General features: G+C 56.2%; 1 protein-coding gene across 1 annotated transcript in view; it reads right to left on the bottom strand.

Moving 5' to 3' along the window:
• The window catches only part of ATRN (attractin), a 222,363-nt gene that overhangs the window by 4,526 nt on the left and 192,312 nt on the right, over window positions 1–25,525 (bottom strand). The window contains exon 27 of the mRNA XM_069745133.1: window positions 15,506–15,613. Within this exon, the coding sequence (XP_069601234.1) occupies window positions 15,506–15,613 (108 nt within the window). The remainder of the gene's footprint in view (window positions 1–15,505; window positions 15,614–25,525) is intronic.

Here is a 25,525-nt window from a genome sequence, read left to right as displayed (position 1 = left end):
TACCCCCTGTGAGCGCGTCAGGACCGCAGATACCCCCTGTGAGCGCGTCAGGACCGCAGATACCCCCTGTGAGAGCGTCATGACAGCACATACCCCCTGTGAGAGCGTCAGGACCGCAGATACCCCCTGTGAGAGCGTCAGGACCGCAGATAACCCCTGTGAGCGCGTCAGGACCGCAGATAACCCCTGTGAGAGCGTCAGGACCGCAGATACCCCCTGTGAGAGCGTCAGGACCGCAGATACCCCCTGTGAGAGCGTCAGGACCGCAGATACCACCTGTGAGAGCGTCAGGACCGCAGATACCCCCTGTGAGAGCGTCAGGACAGCAGATACCACCTGTGAGAGCGTCAGGACCGCAGATACCCCCTGTGAGAGCGTCAGGACCGCAGATAACCCCTGTGAGCGCGTCAGGACCGCAGATAACCCCTGTGAGAGCGTCAGGACCGCAGATACCCCCTGTGAGAGCGTCAGGACCGCAGATACCACCTGTGAGAGCGTCAGGACCGCAGATACCCCCTGTGAGAGCGTCAGGACCGCAGATACCCCCTGTGAGAGCGTCAGGACTGCAGATACCCCCTGTGAGAGCGTCAGGACTGCAGATACCCCCTGTGAGAGCGTCAGGAACGCAGATACCCCCTGTGAGCGCGTCAGGACAGCAGATACCACCTGTGAGAGCGTCAGGACCGCAGATACCCCCTGTGAGAGCGTCAGGACCGCAGATAACCCCTGTGAGCGCGTCAGGACCGCAGATAACCCCTGTGAGAGCGTCAGGACCGCAGATACCCCCTGTGAGAGCGTCAGGACCGCAGATACCCCCTGTGAGAGCGTCAGGACCGCAGATACCACCTGTGAGAGCGTCAGGACCGCAGATACCCCCTGTGAGAGCGTCAGGACCGCAGATACCCCCTGTGAGAGCGTCAGGACCGCAGATACCCCCTGTGAGAGCGTCAGGACTGCAGATACCCCCTGTGAGAGCGTCAGGAACGCAGATACCCCCTGTGAGAGCGTCAGGAACGCAGATACCCCCTGTGAGTGTTTCATGGCTGAAGATACCCCTTGTGAGCGTGCAAGGGCTGCAGTTACCCCCTGTGAGTGCATCAGGACTGCAGACACCCCCTGTGAGCGCGTCAGGACTGCAGTTATCCCCTGTGAGTGCATCAGGACTGCAGACACCCCCTGTGAGAGCGTCAGGACCGCAGATACCCCCTGTGAGAGCGTCAGGACCGCAGATACCACCTGTGAGAGCGTCAGGACCGCAGATACCCCCTGTGAGAGCGTCAGGACCGCAGATACCCCCTGTGAGAGCGTCAGGACTGCAGATACCCCCTGTGAGAGCGTCAGGAACGCAGATACCCCCTGTGAGAGCGTCAGGAACGCAGATACCCCCTGTGAGTGTTTCATGGCTGAAGATACCCCTTGTGAGCGTGCAAGGGCTGCAGTTACCCCCTGTGAGTGCATCAGGACTGCAGACACCCCCTGTGAGCGCGTCAGGACTGCAGTTACCCCCTGTGAGTGCATCAGGACTGCAGACACCCCCTGTGAGCGCGTCACGGCCACAGATACCCCCTGTGAGAGCGTCAGGACCGCAGATACCCCCTGTGAGAGCGTCAGGACTGCAGATACCCCCTGTGAGAGCGTCAGGAACGCAGATACCTCCTGTGAGCGCGTCAGGACTGCAGTTACCCCCTGTGAGCGCGTCAGGAATGCAGATACCTCCTGTGAGCGCGTCAGGAATGCAGATACCCCCTTTGAGCGCGTCAGGAATGCAGATACCTCCTGTGAGCGCGTCAGGACTGCAGATACCCCCTGTGAGCGCGTCAGGACTGCAGACACCCCCTGTGAGCGCGTCAGGAATGCAGATACCCCCTGTGAGCGCTTCAGGACAGCAGATACCCCCTGTGAGAGCGTCACGGCCACAGATACATTAGTATCAATAATCGCATTCGTCACACTACCACAAATAATAAAGTGCTGCCTCGTGCAGTGGGTGTACACCCCGCCATTGTGTCCGTCGAGCCCCCCGGCCCGCAGCAATTAATAGTGGATGAATTGCGGCACTGTTGTGTGGGCAGAAACCAACTGGTGCCATTATACGATTTAGAGGCTTAATGGAAAAGCAAATGTCAGGCTGATAAATCAAAGCTGGCGGTATTTATGTCCTCTATTACACCGGCATAATCCTATTAATGAATTAACATCCAGCGTCATGCAAATTAGTGTTTTATGACCCAGCAGAAGCGTAAGAATGGAGCCGGGATTGTTGGAGAGATCTTTTTTATTTTCAATCGCAGCAGATCACATTTTGGCTAATTTGTCTTGGGTTTTTACGGCGCGGCCGTGAACAGCAGAAGCTCCGATACTCTGATTACTTTATTGGGCTCTCAATCTTCCCATCGTATGGATTTACAAGTTATGGGCGGCTTTTCGCGACACTTAAGCTGCAGATGTTCAGCTATTTGTCAATGCTCGCATATTAAAGGGATGATAATCCCAGAAAAGAATTAAAAAGAAACAAAAAAAAACGGAAACTGAACATTTCTTGCCAAACTGAATAATCATCATAAAAGTTGTAGCCTAGAAAAAATTGGAAGAAAAAAAAAAAAAAGAGACTGGTCACCTCCATCAGAAAGATCTAGAGGTGTGTGTGGTTCCTCGGAGGCTGACTTCCTATATAGTACTTCTAGAATTGTGTGTGGTTCCTCGGAGGCCGACTTCCTATATAGTACTTCTAGAATTGTGTGTGGTTCCTCGGAGGCCGACTTCCTATATAGTACTTCTAGAATTGTGTGTGGTTCCTCGGAGGCCGACTTCCTATATAGTACTTCTAGAATTGTGTGGGGTTCCCCGGAGGCTGACTTCCTATATAGAAGTTCTAGAATTGTGTGGGGTTCCCCGGAGGCTGACTTCCTATATAGAAGTTCTAGAATTGTGTGTGGTTCCTCGGAGGCCGACTTCCTATATAGTACTTCTAGAATTGTGTGGGGTTCCCCGGAGGCCTACTTCCTATATAGTACTTCTAGAATTGTGTGTGGTTCCTCGGAGGCCGACTTCCTATATAGTACTTCTAGAATTGTGTGTGGTTCCTCGGAGGCCGACTTCCTATATAGTACTTCTAGAATTGTGTGGGGTTCCCCGGAGGCTGACTTCCTATATAGAAGTTCTAGAATTGTGTGGGGTTCCCCGGAGGCTGACTTCCTATATAGAAGTTCTAGAATTGTGTGGGGTTCCTCGGAGGCCGACGTCCTATATAGTACTTCTAGAACTGTGTGGGGTTCCTCGGAGGCTGACTTCCTATATAGCAGTTCTAGAATTGTGCGTGGTTCCTCAGAGGCAGACTTCCTATACAGTACTTCTAGAATTGTGTGGGGTTCCTCGGAGGCTGACTTCCTATATAGTACTTCTAGAACTGTGTGGGGTTCCTCGGAGGCCGACTTCCTATATAGCAGTGCTAGAATTGTGTGTGGTTCCTCAGAGGCCGACTTCCTATATAGTAGTTCTAGAGTTGTGTGGGGTTCCTCGGTGGCCGACTTCCTATATAGCAGTTCTAGAGTTGTGTGTGGTTCCTCGGAGGCCGACTTCCTGTAAAGTACTTCTAGAATTGTGTGTGGTTCCTCGGAGGCCGACGTCCTATATAGTACTTCTAGAACTGTGAGCGGTTCCTCGGTGGCCGACTTCCTATATAGCAGTTCTAGAATTGTGTGGGGCTCCTCGGTGGCCGACTTCCTATATAGTAGTTCTAGAGTTGTGTGGGGTTCCTCGGTGGCCGACTTCCTATATAGCAGTTCTAGAGTTGTGTGGGGTTCCTCGGTGGCCGACTACCTATATAGCAGTTCTAGAGTTGTGTGGTGTTCCTCGGTGGCCGACTTCCTATATAGCAGTTCTAGAATTGTGTGGGGTTCCTCGGTGGCCGACTTCCTATATAGCAGTTTTAGAATTGTGTGGGGCTCCTCGGAGGCCGACTTCCTATATAGCAGTTCTAGAATTGTGTGGGGTTCCTCGGTGGCCGACTTCCTATATAGCAGTTCTAGAGTTGTGTGGGGTTCCTCGGTGGCCAATTTCCTATATAACAGTTCTAGAGTTGTGTGGGGTTCCTCGGTGGCCGACTTCCTATATAGCAGTTCTAGAATTGTGTGGGGCTCATCGGTGGCCGACTTCCTATATAGCAGTTCTAGAGTTGTGTGGGGTTCCTCGGAGGCCGACTTCCTATATAGCAGTTCTAGAATTGTGTGGGGTTCCTCGGTGGCCGACTTCCTATATAGCAGTTCTAGAGTTGTGTGGGGTTCCTCGGTGGCCAATTTCCTATATAGCAGTTCTAGAGTTGTGTGGGGTTCCTCGGTGGCCGACTTCCTATATAGCAGTTCTAGAATTGTGTGGGGCTCATCGGTGGCCGACTTCCTATATAGCAGTTCTAGAATTGTGTGGGGTTCCTCGGAGGCCGACTTCCTATATAGCAGTTTTAGAATTGTGTGGGGCTCCTCGGAGGCCGACTTCCTATATAGTACTTCTAGAATTGTGTGTGGTTCCTCGGAGGCCGACTTCCTATATAGTACTTCTAGAATTGTGTGTGGTTCCTCGGAGGCCGACTTCCTATATAGTACTTCTAGAATTGTGTATGGTTCCTCGGAGGCCGACTTCCTATATAGTACTTCTAGAATTGTGTGTGGTTCCTCGGAGGCCGACTTCCTATATAGTACTTCTAGAATTGTGTGGGGTTCCCCGGAGGCTGACTTCCTATATAGAAGTTCTAGAATTGTGTGGGGTTCCCCGGAGGCTGACTTCCTATATAGAAGTTCTAGAATTGTGTGGGGTTCCTCGGAGGCCGACGTCCTATATAGTACTTCTAGAACTGTGTGGGGTTCCTCGGAGGCTGACTTCCTATATAGCAGTTCTAGAATTGTGCGTGGTTCCTCAGAGGCAGACTTCCTATACAGTACTTCTAGAATTGTGTGGGGTTCCTCGGAGGCTGACTTCCTATATAGTACTTCTAGAACTGTGTGGGGTTCCTCGGAGGCCGACTTCCTATATAGCAGTGCTAGAATTGTGTGTGGTTCCTCAGAGGCCGACTTCCTATATAGTAGTTCTAGAGTTGTGTGGGGTTCCTCGGTGGCCGACTTCCTATATAGCAGTTCTAGAGTTGTGTGTGGTTCCTCGGAGGCCGACTTCCTGTATAGTACTTCTAGAATTGTGTGTGGTTCCTCGGAGGCCGACGTCCTATATAGTACTTCTAGAACTGTGAGCGGTTCCTCGGTGGCCGACTTCCTATATAGCAGTTCTAGAATTGTGTGGGGTTCCTCGGTGGCCGACTTCCTATATAGCAGTTTTAGAATTGTGTGGGGCTCCTCGGAGGCCGACTTCCTATATAGCAGTTCTAGAATTGTGTGGGGTTCCTCGGTGGCCGACTTCCTATATAGCAGTTCTAGAGTTGTGTGGGGTTCCTCGGTGGCCAATTTCCTATATAACAGTTCTAGAGTTGTGTGGGGTTCCTCGGTGGCCGACTTCCTATATAGCAGTTCTAGAATTGTGTGGGGCTCATCGGTGGCCGACTTCCTATATAGCAGTTCTAGAGTTGTGTGGGGTTCCTCGGTGGCCGACTTCCTATATAGCAGTTTTAGAATTGTGTGGGGCTCCTCGGAGGCCGACTTCCTATATAGCAGTTCTAGAATTGTGTGGGGTTCCTCGGTGGCCGACTTCCTATATAGCAGTTCTAGAGTTGTGTGGGGTTCCTCGGTGGCCAATTTCCTATATAACAGTTCTAGAGTTGTGTGGGGTTCCTCGGTGGCCGACTTCCTATATAGCAGTTCTAGAATTGTGTGGGGCTCATCGGTGGCCGACTTCCTATATAGCAGTTCTAGAGTTGTGTGGGGTTCCTCGGTGGCCGACTTCCTATATAGCAGTTTTAGAATTGTGTGGGGCTCCTCGGAGGCCGACTTCCTATATAGCAGTTCTAGAATTGTGTGGGGTTCCTCGGTGGCCGACTTCCAATATAGCAGTTCTAGAGTTGTGTGGGGTTCCTCGGTGGCCAATTTCCTATATAGCAGTTCTAGAGTTGTGTGGGTTTCCTCGGTGGCCGACTTCCTATATAGCAGTTCTAGAATTGTGTGGGGTTCCCCGGAGGCTGACTTCCTATATAGAAGTTCTAGAATTGTGTGTGGTTCCTCGGAGGCCGACTTCCTATATAGTACTTCTAGAATTGTGTGGGGTTCCCCGGAGGCCGACTTCCTATATAGTACTTCTAGAATTGTGTGGGGTTCCCCGGAGGCCGACTTCCTATATAGTACTTCTAGAATTGTGTGTGGTTCCTCGGAGGCCGACTTCCTATATAGTACTTCTAGAATTGTGTGTGGTTCCTCGGAGGCCGACTTCCTATATAGTACTTCTAGAATTGTGTGTGGTTCCTCGGAGGCCGACTTCCTATATAGTACTTCTAGAATTGTGTGGGGTTCCCCGGAGGCTGACTTCCTATATAGAAGTTCTAGAATTGTGTGGGGTTCCCCGGAGGCTGACTTCCTATATAGAAGTTCTAGAATTGTGTGTGGTTCCTCGGAGGCCGACTTCCTATATAGTACTTCTAGAATTGTGTGGGGTTCCCCGGAGGCCTACTTCCTATATAGTACTTCTAGAATTGTGTGTGGTTCCTCGGAGGCCGACTTCCTATATAGTACTTCTAGAATTGTGTGTGGTTCCTCGGAGGCCGACTTCCTATATAGTACTTCTAGAATTGTGTGGGGTTCCCCGGAGGCTGACTTCCTATATAGAAGTTCTAGAATTGTGTGGGGTTCCCCGGAGGCTGACTTCCTATATAGAAGTTCTAGAATTGTGTGGGGTTCCTCGGAGGCCGACGTCCTATATAGTACTTCTAGAACTGTGTGGGGTTCCTCGGAGGCTGACTTCCTATATAGCAGTTCTAGAATTGTGCGTGGTTCCTCAGAGGCAGACTTCCTATACAGTACTTCTAGAATTGTGTGGGGTTCCTCGGAGGCTGACTTCCTATATAGTACTTCTAGAACTGTGTGGGGTTCCTCGGAGGCCGACTTCCTATATAGCAGTGCTAGAATTGTGTGTGGTTCCTCAGAGGCCGACTTCCTATATAGTAGTTCTAGAGTTGTGTGGGGTTCCTCGGTGGCCGACTTCCTATATAGCAGTTCTAGAGTTGTGTGTGGTTCCTCGGAGGCCGACTTCCTGTATAGTACTTCTAGAATTGTGTGTGGTTCCTCGGAGGCCGACGTCCTATATAGTACTTCTAGAACTGTGAGCGGTTCCTCGGTGGCCGACTTCCTATATAGCAGTTCTAGAATTGTGTGGGGCTCCTCGGTGGCCGACTTCCTATATAGTAGTTCTAGAGTTGTGTGGGGTTCCTCGGTGGCCGACTTCCTATATAGCAGTTCTAGAGTTGTGTGGGGTTCCTCGGTGGCCGACTACCTATATAGCAGTTCTAGAGTTGTGTGGTGTTCCTCGGTGGCCGACTTCCTATATAGCAGTTCTAGAATTGTGTGGGGTTCCTCGGTGGCCGACTTCCTATATAGCAGTTTTAGAATTGTGTGGGGCTCCTCGGAGGCCGACTTCCTATATAGCAGTTCTAGAATTGTGTGGGGTTCCTCGGTGGCCGACTTCCTATATAGCAGTTCTAGAGTTGTGTGGGGTTCCTCGGTGGCCAATTTCCTATATAACAGTTCTAGAGTTGTGTGGGGTTCCTCGGTGGCCGACTTCCTATATAGCAGTTCTAGAATTGTGTGGGGCTCATCGGTGGCCGACTTCCTATATAGCAGTTCTAGAGTTGTGTGGGGTTCCTCGGAGGCCGACTTCCTATATAGCAGTTCTAGAATTGTGTGGGGTTCCTCGGTGGCCGACTTCCTATATAGCAGTTCTAGAGTTGTGTGGGGTTCCTCGGTGGCCAATTTCCTATATAGCAGTTCTAGAGTTGTGTGGGGTTCCTCGGTGGCCGACTTCCTATATAGCAGTTCTAGAATTGTGTGGGGCTCATCGGTGGCCGACTTCCTATATAGCAGTTCTAGAATTGTGTGGGGTTCCTCGGAGGCCGACTTCCTATATAGCAGTTTTAGAATTGTGTGGGGCTCCTCGGAGGCCGACTTCCTATATAGTACTTCTAGAATTGTGTGTGGTTCCTCGGAGGCCGACTTCCTATATAGTACTTCTAGAATTGTGTGTGGTTCCTCGGAGGCCGACTTCCTATATAGTACTTCTAGAATTGTGTATGGTTCCTCGGAGGCCGACTTCCTATATAGTACTTCTAGAATTGTGTGTGGTTCCTCGGAGGCCGACTTCCTATATAGTACTTCTAGAATTGTGTGGGGTTCCCCGGAGGCTGACTTCCTATATAGAAGTTCTAGAATTGTGTGGGGTTCCCCGGAGGCTGACTTCCTATATAGAAGTTCTAGAATTGTGTGGGGTTCCTCGGAGGCCGACGTCCTATATAGTACTTCTAGAACTGTGTGGGGTTCCTCGGAGGCTGACTTCCTATATAGCAGTTCTAGAATTGTGCGTGGTTCCTCAGAGGCAGACTTCCTATACAGTACTTCTAGAATTGTGTGGGGTTCCTCGGAGGCTGACTTCCTATATAGTACTTCTAGAACTGTGTGGGGTTCCTCGGAGGCCGACTTCCTATATAGCAGTGCTAGAATTGTGTGTGGTTCCTCAGAGGCCGACTTCCTATATAGTAGTTCTAGAGTTGTGTGGGGTTCCTCGGTGGCCGACTTCCTATATAGCAGTTCTAGAGTTGTGTGTGGTTCCTCGGAGGCCGACTTCCTGTATAGTACTTCTAGAATTGTGTGTGGTTCCTCGGAGGCCGACGTCCTATATAGTACTTCTAGAACTGTGAGCGGTTCCTCGGTGGCCGACTTCCTATATAGCAGTTCTAGAATTGTGTGGGGTTCCTCGGTGGCCGACTTCCTATATAGCAGTTTTAGAATTGTGTGGGGCTCCTCGGAGGCCGACTTCCTATATAGCAGTTCTAGAATTGTGTGGGGTTCCTCGGTGGCCGACTTCCTATATAGCAGTTCTAGAGTTGTGTGGGGTTCCTCGGTGGCCAATTTCCTATATAACAGTTCTAGAGTTGTGTGGGGTTCCTCGGTGGCCGACTTCCTATATAGCAGTTCTAGAATTGTGTGGGGCTCATCGGTGGCCGACTTCCTATATAGCAGTTCTAGAGTTGTGTGGGGTTCCTCGGTGGCCGACTTCCTATATAGCAGTTTTAGAATTGTGTGGGGCTCCTCGGAGGCCGACTTCCTATATAGCAGTTCTAGAATTGTGTGGGGTTCCTCGGTGGCCGACTTCCTATATAGCAGTTCTAGAGTTGTGTGGGGTTCCTCGGTGGCCAATTTCCTATATAACAGTTCTAGAGTTGTGTGGGGTTCCTCGGTGGCCGACTTCCTATATAGCAGTTCTAGAATTGTGTGGGGCTCATCGGTGGCCGACTTCCTATATAGCAGTTCTAGAGTTGTGTGGGGTTCCTCGGTGGCCGACTTCCTATATAGCAGTTTTAGAATTGTGTGGGGCTCCTCGGAGGCCGACTTCCTATATAGCAGTTCTAGAATTGTGTGGGGTTCCTCGGTGGCCGACTTCCAATATAGCAGTTCTAGAGTTGTGTGGGGTTCCTCGGTGGCCAATTTCCTATATAGCAGTTCTAGAGTTGTGTGGGTTTCCTCGGTGGCCGACTTCCTATATAGCAGTTCTAGAATTGTGTGGGGCTCATCGGTGGCCGACTTCCTATATAGCAGTTCTAGAATTGTGTGGGGTTCCTCGGAGGCCGACTTCCTATATAGCAGTTTTAGAATTGTGTGGGGCTCCTCGGAGGCCGACTTCCTATATAGCAGTTCTAGAGTTGTGTGGGGTTCCTCGGTGGCCGACTTCCTATATAGCAGTTTTAGAATTGTGTGGGGCTCCTCGGAGGCCGATTTCAGTAGTTGTAGAGGGGTGTGCATCTTCTCAGAAGCCGACTTTACACATAGCAATTCTAGAGGGGTTTGAGGATCCCCAGAGGCCGACTTCACATACACCAGTTCTATAGGGCTGCAGGACTGAGCGGGAAATCTGATATGCTATGCTGTTGAGGGAAAGTCTTGAGACCCCCATATACATCAGATTGTTAAAATGTTTGTCACATGGATGCGATCTGAATCTGCATTGTGGCACAGAATTTTAGCAGAAGTACGGATTTTATAATCAGCAGCTGGTCAATAGCTGCGGCAGATTTTCACCATAGAGGTCATCGCTTTCAATATAATAGCATGCACTCGCATTTTTATTTTTTTTTTGGAGACTGGGAAATCCAAATAAAAAAAAAAAAAAAAAAAAACCTAACTTCGTTATTTGAGCTTGGAGTGATCAATTTACCGACCCTTGTGAATAAAAGTAGTATCCATACCAGATTTTCTCGGCCTCTCCTGCAGCAGTGGGGGGAGGTTTCTGCTGCAGTAAGTTGCCCCTCACTCTCTGTTTCGCATGCACCTGCGTTTCAGCTGAGGCCAGAAGACAAATATCTCCTGTAACACATCTTTCTGGCTTCAGGGCCTTTAGATGTTTAAGTTTGTGCCCCTTTAACAAGAAACGGTATAATAATAATAAAATAAAAAGTAACTTTAGAAGAAAGAACAGAACACACTCAGCGAGTCACCGGGAAATGTGCTGTATGAGTAGGTGTGGGATATATTGTATATAAATTGCTTTACTCCAGAAAAGGGTTTTTTTTTTCTTTTGCCGATGCAGGTTTTGTTGATGGGGCAGAATTCTGTATTTGATTATCAGCCAATCAGGCGGCTCCGCATCGGCAGAATAAGGAGAGCGCAAGCTACAGCCCAGCGTCTCCGCTCTAATGACAAATATGAGAGGAAGGAAGAAAGAAAACAAGATAGAAGACAGAACATTTTTCTTTTTAAGCTGATTTTTTTTTTTTTTGCAGTGATTGAACTGAAGTCAGCAAAGAAGCAGCAGTGGAACAGTGAGAGTCTCTGTACGGGGACGGTCCGTGTATAAGATCTGCTCATGAAGGAGGTCATCAGCCGCAGCCCTAATTACAACACATGCAGTAATTCTCAGGGTGCAGCAGCATTTTGGGCTCTCTGGCTCCCTGTCACTAATGCCGGCTAAGCAGGGCTTTGTAACTCGCTGCGTCTTCCAGATAGGATTGTCTAATGCAAGAGGAGACTGCTAAAAAGCGCACAAAACTGTCAATGAGAAGACGCTGCAGCCATATCTACTCATAACGGAGCGTAATGAGAAGAGAACGAGGCTGTAGATACATTCACATTACAGAAGAGTCCAGAGAGTGTAAGAGAGAAAGAACAATGGGGCAGAGGAAGAGCGAGCGAGAGCAGAATGGGGAGCGAGCAAGAGCAGAATGGGGAGCGAGCAAGAGCAGAATGGGGAGCGAGCGAGAGAAGAATGGGGAGTGAGCGAGAGCAGGCGGAGGATGGGGAGCGAGCGAGAGCAGGCGGAGGATGGGGAGCGAGCGAGAGGAGGGGGAGGATGGGGAGCGAGCAAGAGCGGGGGGAGGATGGGGAGCGAGAGCGGGGGGAGGATGGGGAGCGAGAGCGGGGGAAGATGGGGAGCGAGAGCAGGGGGAAGATGGGGAGCGAGCGAGAGCAGGGGGAGGATGGGGAGCGAGCGAGAGCAGGGGGAGGATGGGGAGCGAGCGAGAGCAGGGGGAGAATAGGTAGCGAGCGAGAGAAGGGGGAGAATGGGGAGCAAGCGAGAGCAGGGGGAGGATGGGGAGCGAGCGCGAGCAGGGGGAGGATGGGGAGCAAGAGCGAGCAGGGGGAGGATGGGGAGCAAGAGCGAGCAGGGGAGAATGGGGAGCAAGGCGAGAGGAGGACGGGGTGTAGGCAAAAGCGAGGAGGACGGGAAGCGAGCAAAAGCGAGTGGAGGATGGGGAGCAAGCGAGGGGAGGACGGGGAGCGAGCGCTGGGACGGGAAGCAAGGGGGAGGACAGGAAGCGAGCGAAAGCGAGGGAGAGGACAGGGAGCAAGCAAGAGCGGGGAGAGGACGGGGAGCAAGCAAGAGCGGGGAGAGGACGGGGAGCGAGCGAGAACGGGGGGAGGACGGGGAGCGAGAAAGAGCAGGGGTAGGATGGAGAGCATGCGAGAGAATGGGGAGCGAGTGAAAGCGAGAGGAGGACGAGGAGCGAGTGACAGGAGGACAGGGAGCAAGAGCGGGGGGAAGAAGGGGAGCGAACAAGAGCAAGGGGATGACGGGGAGCGAGAAAGGGGAGGATGGGGAGCGAGCAATGGGAGGACGGGGAGCGAGCGCAAGGACGGGAAGCAAGGGGGAGGACAGGAAGCGAGCGAGAGCGAGGGGGAGGACAGGGAGCAAGCAAGAGCGGGGAGAGGACGGGGAGCGAGCGAGAACGGGGGTAGGACAGGGAGCGAGAAAGAGCAGGGGTAGGATGGGGAGCGAGTGAAAGCGAGAGGAGGATGGGGAGCGAGTGAAAGCGAGAGGAGGACGAGGAGCGAGTGAGAGAAGGACAGGGAGCGAGAGCGGGGGGAAGGGAAGCGAGCAAGAGCAAGGGGATGACGGGGAGCGAGCAAGGGGAGAATGGGGAGCGAGCAAAGGGAGGACGGGGAGCGAGCAAGGGGAGGACGGGGAGCGAGCAAGGGGAGGACGGGGAGCGAGCAAGGGGAGGATGGGGAGCGAGCAAGGGGAGGACGGGGAGCGAGCAAGGGGAGGACGGGGAGCGAGCAAGGGGAGGACGGGGAGCGAGCAAGGGGAGGATGGGGAGCGAACAAGGGGAGGATGGGGAGCGAACAAGGGGAGGACGGGGAGCGAACAAGGGGAGGACGGGGAGCGAACAAGGGGAGGAAGACTGGGAGCGAGCGAGAGCAAGGAGAGGATGAGGAGCAAGGGGGAGAAAGTGAGAGCAAGGAGAGGACGGGGAGAAAGTGAGATCAAGGAGAGGACGGGGAGAAAGTGAGAGCAAGGGGAGGACGGGGAGCAAGCGAGGACGGGGAAGTGAGAGAGAGGAGGAAGGGAGCGAGAGAGGAGGAAGGGAGCGAGCGGGAGGAGGAAGGGAGCGAGCAAGAGGAGGACAGGGAGCGAGCAAGAGGAGGACAGGGAGCGAGCAAGAGGAGGACAGGGAGCAAGCGGAGGGACGGGAAGCAAGGGGCTGACAGGAAGCGAACAAGAGCGAGGGGAGGACGGGGAGCAAGCAAGAGGATGGAGAGCGAACGAGAGCAGGGGTAGGATGGGGAGCGCGAGTGGAGGACGGGGAGCGAGCGAGAGGAGGACGGGGAGCGAGCGAGAGGAGGACGGGGAGCGAGCGAGAGGAGGACGGGGAGCGAGCGAGAGGAGGACGGGGAGCGAGCGAGAGGAGGACGGGGAGCGAGCGAGAGGAGGACGTGGAGCGAGCGAGAGGAGGACGTGGAGCGAGCGAGAGGAGGACGTGGAGCGAGCGAGAGGAGGACGGGGAGCGAGTGGGGGAGGACGGGGAGAAAGTGAGAGCAAGGGGAGGAAGGCAGCGAGCGAGAGGACTGGGAGCGAGCGAGAGTAAGGGGAGGACGGAGAGCGAGCGAGAGCAAGGGGAGCGAACGAGAGCAAGGGGAGCGAGCGAGAGCAATGGGAGGACGGGGAGCGAGCGAGAGCAATGGGAGGACGGGGAGCGAGTGAGAGCTGAGGGAAGACGGGGAGCGAGCGAGAGGAGGACGGGGAGACAGCGAGAGGAGGACGGGAAGCGAGCGAGAGGAGGACGGGAAGCGAGCGAGAGGAGGACGGGGAGCGAGCGAGAGGAGGTCGGGGAGCGAGCGAGAGGAGGACGGGGAGCGAGTGAGAGGAGGTCGGGGAGCGAGCGAGAGGAGGACGGGGAGCGAGCGAGAGGAGGTCGGGGAGCGAGCGAGAGGAGGACGGGGAGCGAGCGAGAGGTGGTCGGGGAGCGAGCGAGAGGATGAAGGGGAGCGAGTGGGGGAGGACGGGGAGAAAGTGAGAGCAAGGGGAGGAAGGCAGCGAGCGAGAGGACTGGGAGCGAGTGGGGGAGGACGGGGAGAAAGTGAGAGCAAGGGGAGGAAGGCAGCGAGCGAGAGGACTGGGAGCGAGCGAGAGTAAGGGGAGGACGGAGAGCGAGCGAGAGCAAGGGGAGCCAAAGAGAGCAAGGGGAGCGAGCGAGAGCAATGGGAGGACGGGGAGCGAGTGAGAGCTGAGAGAAGACGGGGAGCGAGCGAAGACGGGGAGCGAGCGAGCGCGGAGAGCAAGCGAGCAAGAGCGGGGGGAGGACAGGGAGCCAGCGAGAACAGGGAGCGAGCAAGAGAAAGGGAAGGATGGGGAGAAATCGAAAGCGGGGGAGGACGAGGAGCGAGCGAGAGCAAGGGAAGGACGGGGAGCGAGCAATGGGAGGACGGGGAGCGAACAAGGGGAGGACAGGGAGTGAGAGGAAGACAGGGAGCGAGCGAGGGCAAGGAGATGGGGAGCAAGTGAGATCAAGGGGAGGACGTGGAGAAAGCAAGAGCAAGGGGAGGACAGGGTACCAGCGAGAGTGAGGGGAGGACGGGGCGTGAGTGAGATGAGGACGGGGAGCGAGAGAGAGGAGGAAGGGAGCGAGCGAGAGGAGGACAGGGAGCAAGCGAGAGGAGGACAGGGGGCGAGTGAAAACGAGGGGGAGGACGGGGAGCAAGCAAGAGCGGGGGGAGGATGGAGAGCGAACGAGAGCACGGGTAGGATGGGGAGCAAGCGTGTGGAGGATGGGGAGCGAGAGAGCGCGATGGAGAGGACGGGGAGCGAGAGGAGCATGAGGAGCGAGTGAGAGGAGGACGGGGAGCAAGCAACAGAGGGAGGAGGAGCGAGCGAGAGAGAGAGGAGGGGAGAAAGCCAGAGCAGGGAGGACGAGGAGAAAGTGAGAGCGGGGGAGGACAGGGAGAAAGCGAGAGCGGGGAGAAAGTAAGAGCGGGGGAGGACGGGGAGAAAACGAGAGAAAGGAGAGGACGGGCAGCGAGCGGGAGGACGGGCAGCGAGCGAGAGGACAGGCAGTGAGCGAGAGCAAGGGTAGGACGGGGACTGAGCGACAGCAAGGGGATGACGGGGAGCGAGCGAGAGCAAGGGGAAGATGGGGAGCGAGCGAGAGCAAGGGGAAGACGGGGAGTGAGCGAGAGCAAGGGGAGGACAGGGAGCGAGCAAGAGCTGAGGGAAGACGGGGAGCGGGGTAGGACGGGGAACGAGCAAAAGCGGGGGAAGCACGGGGAGCGAGAACGGGGAGTGAGCGAGAACAAGAGGTCAGGAGCGAGCGAGAACAAGGAGCAAGAGCGGGGGAGAATGGGAAGCGAGCGTCTGTGGAGTGAGCATCCAGCGCTCTGTGCTCCTTACTCTGCACTGATACATTGTAACAAACTTTTCAGAAGTGAGAGATTAGAGCTGCTGCAGCCTTACAGGATGTAAACAAGGATGCTGCCATTTACTGACAGCAAACAGATGCTGTAAATGGGGAGGTACAGGGAGTCGGTGGGTGCTGCAGTGTAGGTTACCGCCCCATGTATGGGGGTCCAGTGTGAGACTTTGAGGCCACTACCCTCACCTTCACGCTGCCGCCAATCAGATCAGGCGGCTCCTCGTCTGTTTCCAATGCGACGTTGACGGAGGCGAAAGGCCGGCTCGCCATCTGCTGCATCTCCCGGATCAGTTGCTGAAAAATAAACAAGATGGAGGGTTAAATACGGGGGACAGACACCGGAGCAAGAGGTGTAATACCGCCACATAGTGCACAGGGCCCGTGTCACACCGCTCCGCGCCAGAACATCCTGAAATACTCTGTGCTGCTGAGGAGGCTGCTCATCCTCCACCATAAGCAACGGGATAAAGAACTCCGGGCGAGCTGTGATCTCCATATCCTGCTGCCGAACCCCGACACACGGGGCTACCCCCATATACTGCTACCAGACCCTGACACACGGGGCTACCCCCATATACTGCTACCAGACCCTGACACACGGGGCTACCCCATATACAGCTGCCGAACCCCGACACACGAGGCTACCCCCATATACTGCTACCAGACCCTGACACACGGAGGTACCTCATATACTGCTACCAGACCCTGACACACGGGGCTACCCCCATATACAGCTGCCGGACCCTGACACACGAGGCTACCCCCATATACAGCTATCGGACCCAGACACACGGAGGTACACCCATATACTGCTACCAGACCCTGACACACGGGGCTACCCCCATATACAGCTGCCGCACCCCGACACACGAGGCTACCCCCATATACTGCTACCAGACCCTGACACACGGGGCTACCCCATATACAGCTATCGGACCCAGACACACGGAGGTACACCCATATACAGCTGCCGAACCCCGACACACGAGGCTACCCCCATATACTGCTACCAGACCCTGACACACGAGGCTACCCCCATATACAGCTATCGGACCCAGACACACGGAGGTACACCCATATACTGCTACCAGACCCTGACACACGGGGCTACCCCAATATACTGCTACCAGACCCTGACACACGGGGCTACCCCATATACTGCTGCCGAACCCCGACACACGGGGCTACCCCCATATACTGCTGCCAGACCCAGACACACGGAGGTACCTCATATACAGCTGCCGAACCCCGACACACGGGGCTACCCCCACATACAGCTGCCGAACCCCGACACACGAGGCTACCCCCATATACAGCTATCGGACCCAGACACACGGAGGTACACCCATATACTGCTACCAGACCCTGACACACGGGGCTACCCCCATATACAGCTGCCGAACCCCGACACACGAGGCTACCCCCATATACAGCTATCGGACCCAGACACACGGAGGTACACCCATATACTGCTACCAGACCCTGACACACGGGGCTACCCCTATATACAGCTGCCGAACCCCGACACACGGGGCTACCCCCATACACTGCTACCAGACCCTGACACACGGGGCTACCCCATATACAGCTGCCGAACCCCGACACACGGGGGTACACCCATATACTGCTACCAGACCCTGACACACGGGGCTACCCCCATACACTGCTACCAGACCCTGACACACGGGGCTACCCCATATACAGCTGCCGAACCCCGACACACGGGGGTACACCCATATACAGCTACCAGACCCTGACACACGGGGCTACCCCCATATACAGCTATCGGACCCAGACACACGGAGGTACACCCATATACTGCTACCAGACCCTGACACACGGGGCTACCCCCATATACTGCTACCAGACCCTGACACACGGGGCTACCCCCATATACTGCTACCAGACCCTGACACACGAGGCTACCCCCATATACAGCTATCGGACCCAGACACACGGAGGTACACCCATATACTGCTACCAGACCCTGACACACGGGGCTACCCCAATATACTGCTACCAGACCCTGACACACGGGGCTACCCCATATACAGCTGCCGAACCCCGACACACGGGGCTACCCCCATATACTGCTGCCAGACCCAGACACACGGAGGTACCTCATATACAGCTGCCGAACCCCGACACACGGGGCTACCCCCATATACTGCTACCAGACCCTGACACACGGGGCTACCCCACATACAGCTGCCGAACCCCGACACACGAGGCTACCCCCATATACAGCTATCGGACCCAGACACACGGAGGTACACCCATATACTGCTACCAGACCCTGACACACGGGGCTACCCCCATATACAGCTATCGGACCCAGACACACGGAGGTACACCCATATACTGCTACCAGACCCTGACACACGAGGCTACCCCCATATACAGCTATCGGACCCAGACACACGGAGGTACACCCATATACTGCTACCAGACCCTGACACACGAGGCTACCCCCATATACAGCTATCGGACCCAGACACACGGAGGTACACCCATATACTGCTACCAGACCCTGACACACGGGGCTACCCCAATATACTGCTACCAGACCCTGACACACGGGGCTACCCCATATACAGCTGCCGAACCCCGACACACGGGGCTACCCCCATATACTGCTGCCAGACCCAGACACACGGAGGTACACCCATACACTGCTACCAGACCCTGACACACGGGGCTACCCCCATATACAGCTGCCGAACCCTGACACACGAGGCTACCCCCATATACAGCTATCGGACCCAGACACACGGAGGTACACCCATATACTGCTACCAGACCCTGACACACGGGGCTACCCCTATATACAGCTGCCGAACCCCGACACACGGGGCTACCCCCATATACAGCTGCCAGACCCAGACACACGGAGGTACACCCATACACTGCTACCAGACCCTGACACACGGGGCTACCCCCATATACAGCTGCCGAACCCCGACACACGAGGCTACCCCCATATACAGCTATCGGACCCAGACACACGGAGGTACACCCATATACTGCTACCAGACCCCGACACACGGGGCTACCCCCATATACAGCTGCCGAACCCCGACACACGAGGCTACCCCCATATACAGCTATCGGACCCAGACACACGGAGGTACACCCATATACTGCTACCAGACCCCGACACACGGGGCTACCCCCATATACAGCTGCCGAACCCCGACACACGAGGCTACCCCCATATACTGCTGCCAGACCCTGACACACGGGGCTACCCCCATATACAGCTGCCGAACCCCGACACACGGGGCTACCCCCATATACTGCTACCAGACCCTGACACACGGGGCTACCCCCATATACAGCTGCCGAACCCCGACACACGGGGCTACCCCCATATACAGCTGCCGAATCCCGACACACGGGGCTACCCCCATATACTGCTGCCAGACCCCGACACACGGGGCTACCCCCTTATACTGCTGCCAGACCCTGACACACGGGGCTACCCCCATATACTGCTGCCAGACCCCGACACACGGGGCTACCCCCTTATACTGCTGCCAGACCCTGACACACGGGGCTACCCCCATATACTGCTGCCAGACCCCGACACACGGGGCTACCCCCATATACAGCTGCCGAATCCCGACACACGGGGCTACCCCCATATACTGCTGCCAGACCCCGACACACGGGGCTACCCCCTTATACTGCTGCCAGACCCTGACACACGGGGCTACCCCCATATACTGCTGCCAGACCCCGACACACGGGGCTACCCCATATACAGCTGCCGAACCCCGACACACGGGGCTACCCCATAAACTGCTACCAGACCCTGACACACGGGGCTACCCCCATATACAGCTGCCAGACCCCGACACACGGGGCTACCCCCATATACAGCTGCCAGACCCCGACACACGGGGCTACCCCCATATACAGCTGCCAGACCCCGACACACGGGGCTACCCCCATATACAGCTGCCGAATCCCGACACACGGGGCTACCCCCATATACAGCTGCCAGACCCCGACACACGGGGCTACCCCCATATACTGCTGCCAGACCCCGACACACGGGGCTACCCCCTTATACTGCTGCCAGACCCTGACACACGGGGCTACCCCCATATACTGCTGCCAGACCCCGACACACGGGGCTACCCCCATATACAGCTGCCGCACCCCGACACACGGGGCTACCCCCATATACTGCTGCCAGACCCCGACACACGGGGCTACCCCCTTATACTGCTGCCAGACCCTGACACACGGGGCTACCCCCTTATACTGCTACCAGACCCTGACACACGGGGCTACCCCCATATACAGCTGCCAGACCCTGACACGGGGCTACCCCCATATACAGCTGCCGAACCCCGACACACGGGGCTACCCCCATATACTGCTGCCAGACCCCGACACACGGGGCTACCTCATATACTGCTGCCAGACCCCGACACACGGGGCTACCCCCATATACAGCTGCCGCACCCTGACACACGGGGCTACCCCCATATACTGCTGCCAGACCCAGACACACGGAGATACACCCATATACAGCTACCAGACCCTGACACACGGTGCTACCCCCATATACTGCTGCCAGACCCCGACACACGGGGCTACCCCCATATACTGCTGCCAGACCCAGACACACGGAGATACACCCATATACAGCTACCAGACCCTGACACACGGTGCTACCCCCATATACTGCTGCCAGACCCCGACACACGGGGCTACCCCCATATACTGCTGCCAGACCCTGACACATGGGGCTACCCCCATATACTGCTACCAGACCCTGACACATGGGGCTACCCCCATATACAGCTGCCAGACCCCGACACACGGGGCTACCCCCATATACAGCTGCCGAATCCCGACACACGGGGCTACCCCCATATACAGCTGCCAGACCCCGACACACGGGGCTACCCCCATATACTGCTGCCAGACCCCGACACACGGGGCTACCTCCTTATACTGCTGCCAGACCCTGACACACGGGGCTACCCCCATATACTGCTGCCAGACCCTGACACACGGGGCTACCCCCATATACTGCTACCAGACCCTGACACACGGGGCTACCCCATATACAGCTGCCGAACCCCGACACACGGGGCTACCCCCATATACTGCTGCCAGACCCTGACACACGGGGCTACCCCCATATACTGCTACCAGACCCTGACACACGGGGCTACCCCATATACAGCTGCCGAACCCCGACACACGGGGCTACCCCCATATACTGCTACCAGACCCTGACACACGGAGGTACACCCATATACAGCTGCCGAACCCCGACACACGAGGCTACCCCCATATACAGCTATCGGACCCAGACACACGGAGGTACACCCATATACTGCTACCAGACCCTGACACACGGGGCTACCCCCATATACAGCTGCCGCACCCCGACACACGGGGCTACCCCCATATACTGCTGCCAGACCCCGACACACGGGGCTACCCCCTTATACTGCTGCCAGACCCTGACACACGGGGCTACCCCCATATACTGCTACCAGACCCTGACACACGGGGCTACCCCCATATACAGCTGCCAGACCCTGACACGGGGCTACCCCCATATACAGCTGCCGAACCCCGACACACGGGGCTACCCCCATATACTGCTGCCAGACCCCGACACACGGGGCTACCCCCATATACAGCTGCCGCACCCCGACACACGGGGCTACCCCCATATACTGCTACCAGACCCTGACACACGGGGCTACCCCCATATACTGCTGCCAGACCCAGACACACGGAGACACACCCATATACAGCTGCCAGACCCCGACACACGGGGCTACCCCCATATACTGCTGCCAGACCCTGACACATGGGGCTACCCCCATATACTGCTACCAGACCCTGACACATGGGGCTACCCCCATATACAGCTGCCAGACCCCGACACACGGGGCTACCCCCATATACTGCTGCCAGACCCTGACACATGGGGCTACCCCCATATACAGCTGCCAGACCCCGACACACGGGGCTACCCCCATATACTGCTACCAGACCCTGACACATGGGGCTACCCCCATATACAGCTGCCAGACCCCGACACACGGGGCTACCCCCATATACAGCTGCCGAATCCCGACACACGGGGCTACCCCCATATACAGCTGCCAGACCCCGACACACGGGGCTACCCCCATATACTGCTGCCAGACCCCGACACACGGGGCTACCTCCTTATACTGCTGCCAGACCCTGACACACGGGGCTACCCCCATATACTGCTGCCAGACCCTGACACACGGGGCTACCCCCATATACTGCTGCCAGACCCTGACACACGGGGCTACCCCCATATACTGCTACCAGACCCTGACACACGGGGCTACCCCATATACAGCTGCCGAACCCCGACACACGGGGCTACCCCCATATACTGCTGCCAGACCCCGACACACGGGGCTACCTCCTTATACTGCTACCAGACCCTGACACACGGAGGTATCTCATATACTGCTACCAGACCCTGACACACGGGGCTACCCCCATATACAGCTGCCAGACCCCGACACACGGGGCTACCCCCATATACAGCTGCCGAATCCCGACACACGGGGCTACCCCCATATACAGCTGCCAGACCCCGACACACGGGGCTACCCCCATATACTGCTGCCAGACCCCGACACACGGGGCTACCTCCTTATACTGCTGCCAGACCCTGACACACGGGGCTACCCCCATATACTGCTACCAGACCCTGACACACGGGGCTACCCCCATATACAGCTGCCAGACCCTGACACGGGGCTACCCCCATATACAGCTGCCGAACCCCGACACACGGGGCTACCCCCATATACTGCTGCCAGACCCCGACACACGGGGCTACCCCCATATACAGCTGCCGCACCCCGACACACGGGGCTACCCCCATATACTGCTACCAGACCCTGACACACGGGGCTACCCCCATATACTGCTGCCAGACCCTGACACACGGGGCTACCCCCATATACTGCTGCCAGACCCAGACACACGGAGACACACCCATATACAGCTGCCAGACCCCGACACACGGGGCTACCCCCATATACTGCTGCCAGACCCTGACACATGGGGCTACCCCCATATACTGCTACCAGACCCTGACACATGGGGCTACCCCCATATACAGCTGCCAGACCCCGACACACGGGGCTACCCCCATATACTGCTGCCAGACCCTGACACATGGGGCTACCCCCATATACAGCTGCCAGACCCCGACACACGGGGCTACCCCCATATACTGCTGCCAGACCCTGACACATGGGGCTACCCCCATATACAGCTGCCAGACCCCGACACACGGGGCTACCCCCATATACTGCTACCAGACCCTGACACATGGGGCTACCCCCATATACAGCTGCCAGACCCCGACACACGGGGCTACCCCCATATACAGCTGCCGAATCCCGACACACGGGGCTACCCCCATATACAGCTGCCAGACCCCGACACACGGGGCTACCCCCATATACTGCTGCCAGACCCCGACACACGGGGCTACCTCCTTATACTGCTGCCAGACCCTGACACACGGGGCTACCCCCATATACTGCTGCCAGACCCTGACACACGGGGCTACCCCCATATACTGCTGCCAGACCCTGACACACGGGGCTACCCCCATATACTGCTACCAGACCCTGACACACGGGGCTACCCCATATACAGCTGCCGAACCCCGACACACGGGGCTACCCCCATATACTGCTGCCAGACCCCGACACACGGGGCTACCTCCTTATACTGCTACCAGACCCTGACACACGGAGGTATCTCATATACTGCTACCAGACCCTGACACACGGGGCTACCCCCATATACAGCTGCCAGACCCAGACACACGGAGGTACACCCATATACAGCTGCCGAACCCCGACACACGAGGCTACCCCCATATACAGCTATCGGACCCAGACACACGGAGGTACACCCATACACTGCTACCAGACCCTGACACACGGGGCTACCCCCATATACAGCTGCCGAACCCCGACACACGAGGCTACCCCCATATACAGCTATCGGACCCAGACACACGGAGGTACACCCATATACTGCTACCAGACCCTGACACACGGGGCTACCCCCATATACAGCTGCCGAACCCCGACACACGGGGCTACCCCCATATACAGCTGCCGAACCCCGACACACGGGGCTACCCCCATATACAGCTGCCGGACCCAGACACACGGAGGTACACCCATATACTGCTACCAGACCCTGACACACGGGGCTACCCCCATATACAGCTGCCGAACCCCGACACAAGGGGCTACCCCCATATACTGCTACCAGACCCTGACACACGGGGCTACCCCCATATACAGCTGCCGAAGCCCGACACACGGGGCTACCCCCATATACAGCTGCCGAACCCCGACACACGGGGCTACCCCCATATACAGCTGCCAGACCCCGACACACGGGGCTACCCCCATATACAGCTGCCAGACCCTGACACACGGGGCTACCCTCATATACTGCTGCCAGACCCCGACACACGGGGCTACCCCCATATACAGCTGCCAGACCCCGACACACGGGGCTACCCCCATATACAGCTGCCGAACCCCGACACACGGGGCTACCCCCATATACTGCTACCAGACCCTGACACACGGGGCTACCCCCTTATACTGCTGCCAGACCCTGACACACGGGGCTACCCCCATATACTGCTGCCAGACCCCGACACACGGGGCTACCTCCATATACAGCTGCAAGACCCCGACACACGGGGCTACCCCCATATACAGCTGCCGAATCCCGACACACGGGGCTACCCCCATATACTGCTGCCAGACCCCGACACACGGGGCTACCCCCTTATACTGCTGCCAGACCCTGACACACGGGGCTACCCCCATATACTGCTGCCAGACCCTGACACACGGGGCTACCCTCATATACTGCTGCCAGACCCCGACACACGGGGCTACCTCATATACTGCTGCCAGACCCTGACACACGGGGCTACCCTCATATACTGCTGCCAGACCCCGACACACGGGGCTACCCCCATATACTGCTGCCAGACCCCGACACACGGGGCTACCCCCATATACTGCTGCCAGACCCCGACACACGGGGCTACCCCCATATACAGCTGCCAGACCCCGACACACGGGGCTACCTCATATACTGCTGCCAGACCCCGACACACGGGGCTACCCCCATATACTGCTGCCAGACCCCGACACACGGGGCTACCCCCATATACAGCTGCCAGACCCCGACACACGGGGCTACCCCCATATACAGCTGCCAGACCCCGACACACGGGGCTACCCCCATATACAGCTGCCAGACCCCGACACACGGGGCTACCCTCATATACTGCTGCCAGACCCCGACACACGGGGCTACCCCCATATACAGCTGCCAGACCCCGACACACGGGGCTACCTCCATATACTGCTGCCAGACCCCGACACACGGGGCTACCCCCATATACAGCTGCCAGACCCCGACACACGGGGCTACCCTCATATACTGCTGCCAGACCCCGACACACGGGGCTACCCCCATATACAGCTGCCAGACCCCGACACACGGGGCTACCCTCATATACTGCTGCCAGACCCCGACACACGGGGCTACCCCCATATACAGCTGCCAGACCCCGACACACGGGGCTACCCCCATATACAGCTGCCAGACCCCGACACACGGGGCTACCCTCATATACTGCTGCCAGACCCCGACACACGGGGCTACCCCCATATACAGCTGCCAGACCCCGACACACGGGGCTACCCCCATATACAGCTGCCAGACCCCGACACACGGGGCTACCTCATATACTGATGTCGGACTCCAATATACCTCTGTTTGCTCACAGCGCTATTCACACTACAATCCTGTGACGCAGTAAGGAGCGTGCTCAGACACAAGCCTGACGGAAGGATTCCTCACAGTCATGGTGGATGAGGGAAAAGCCAATATGCTAAATGATTTTTTTTTTTTTTTATATATATATGATCAGTGATAACAAAAATTCCCCATTAAATGTCACCTGCTTAACCGAGCAGGAAGTACGTCGGCGTCTAAAAATCTCTAAAATTGACAAATCTCCGGGCCCGGATGGGATACACCCTCGAGTACTGCAGGAATTAAGTACAGTCATTGATAGACCATTATTTTTAATCTTTAAAGACTCCATAATAACAGGGTCTGTAC

Source organism: Ranitomeya imitator, chromosome 1, assembly GCF_032444005.1.
Source record: "Ranitomeya imitator isolate aRanImi1 chromosome 1, aRanImi1.pri, whole genome shotgun sequence".
In the NCBI taxonomy this organism is placed as follows: domain Eukaryota; kingdom Metazoa; phylum Chordata; class Amphibia; order Anura; family Dendrobatidae; genus Ranitomeya; species Ranitomeya imitator.
Note: the sequence above shows the minus strand (reverse complement) of the source record. Positions and strands in the feature narration are given on the sequence as shown.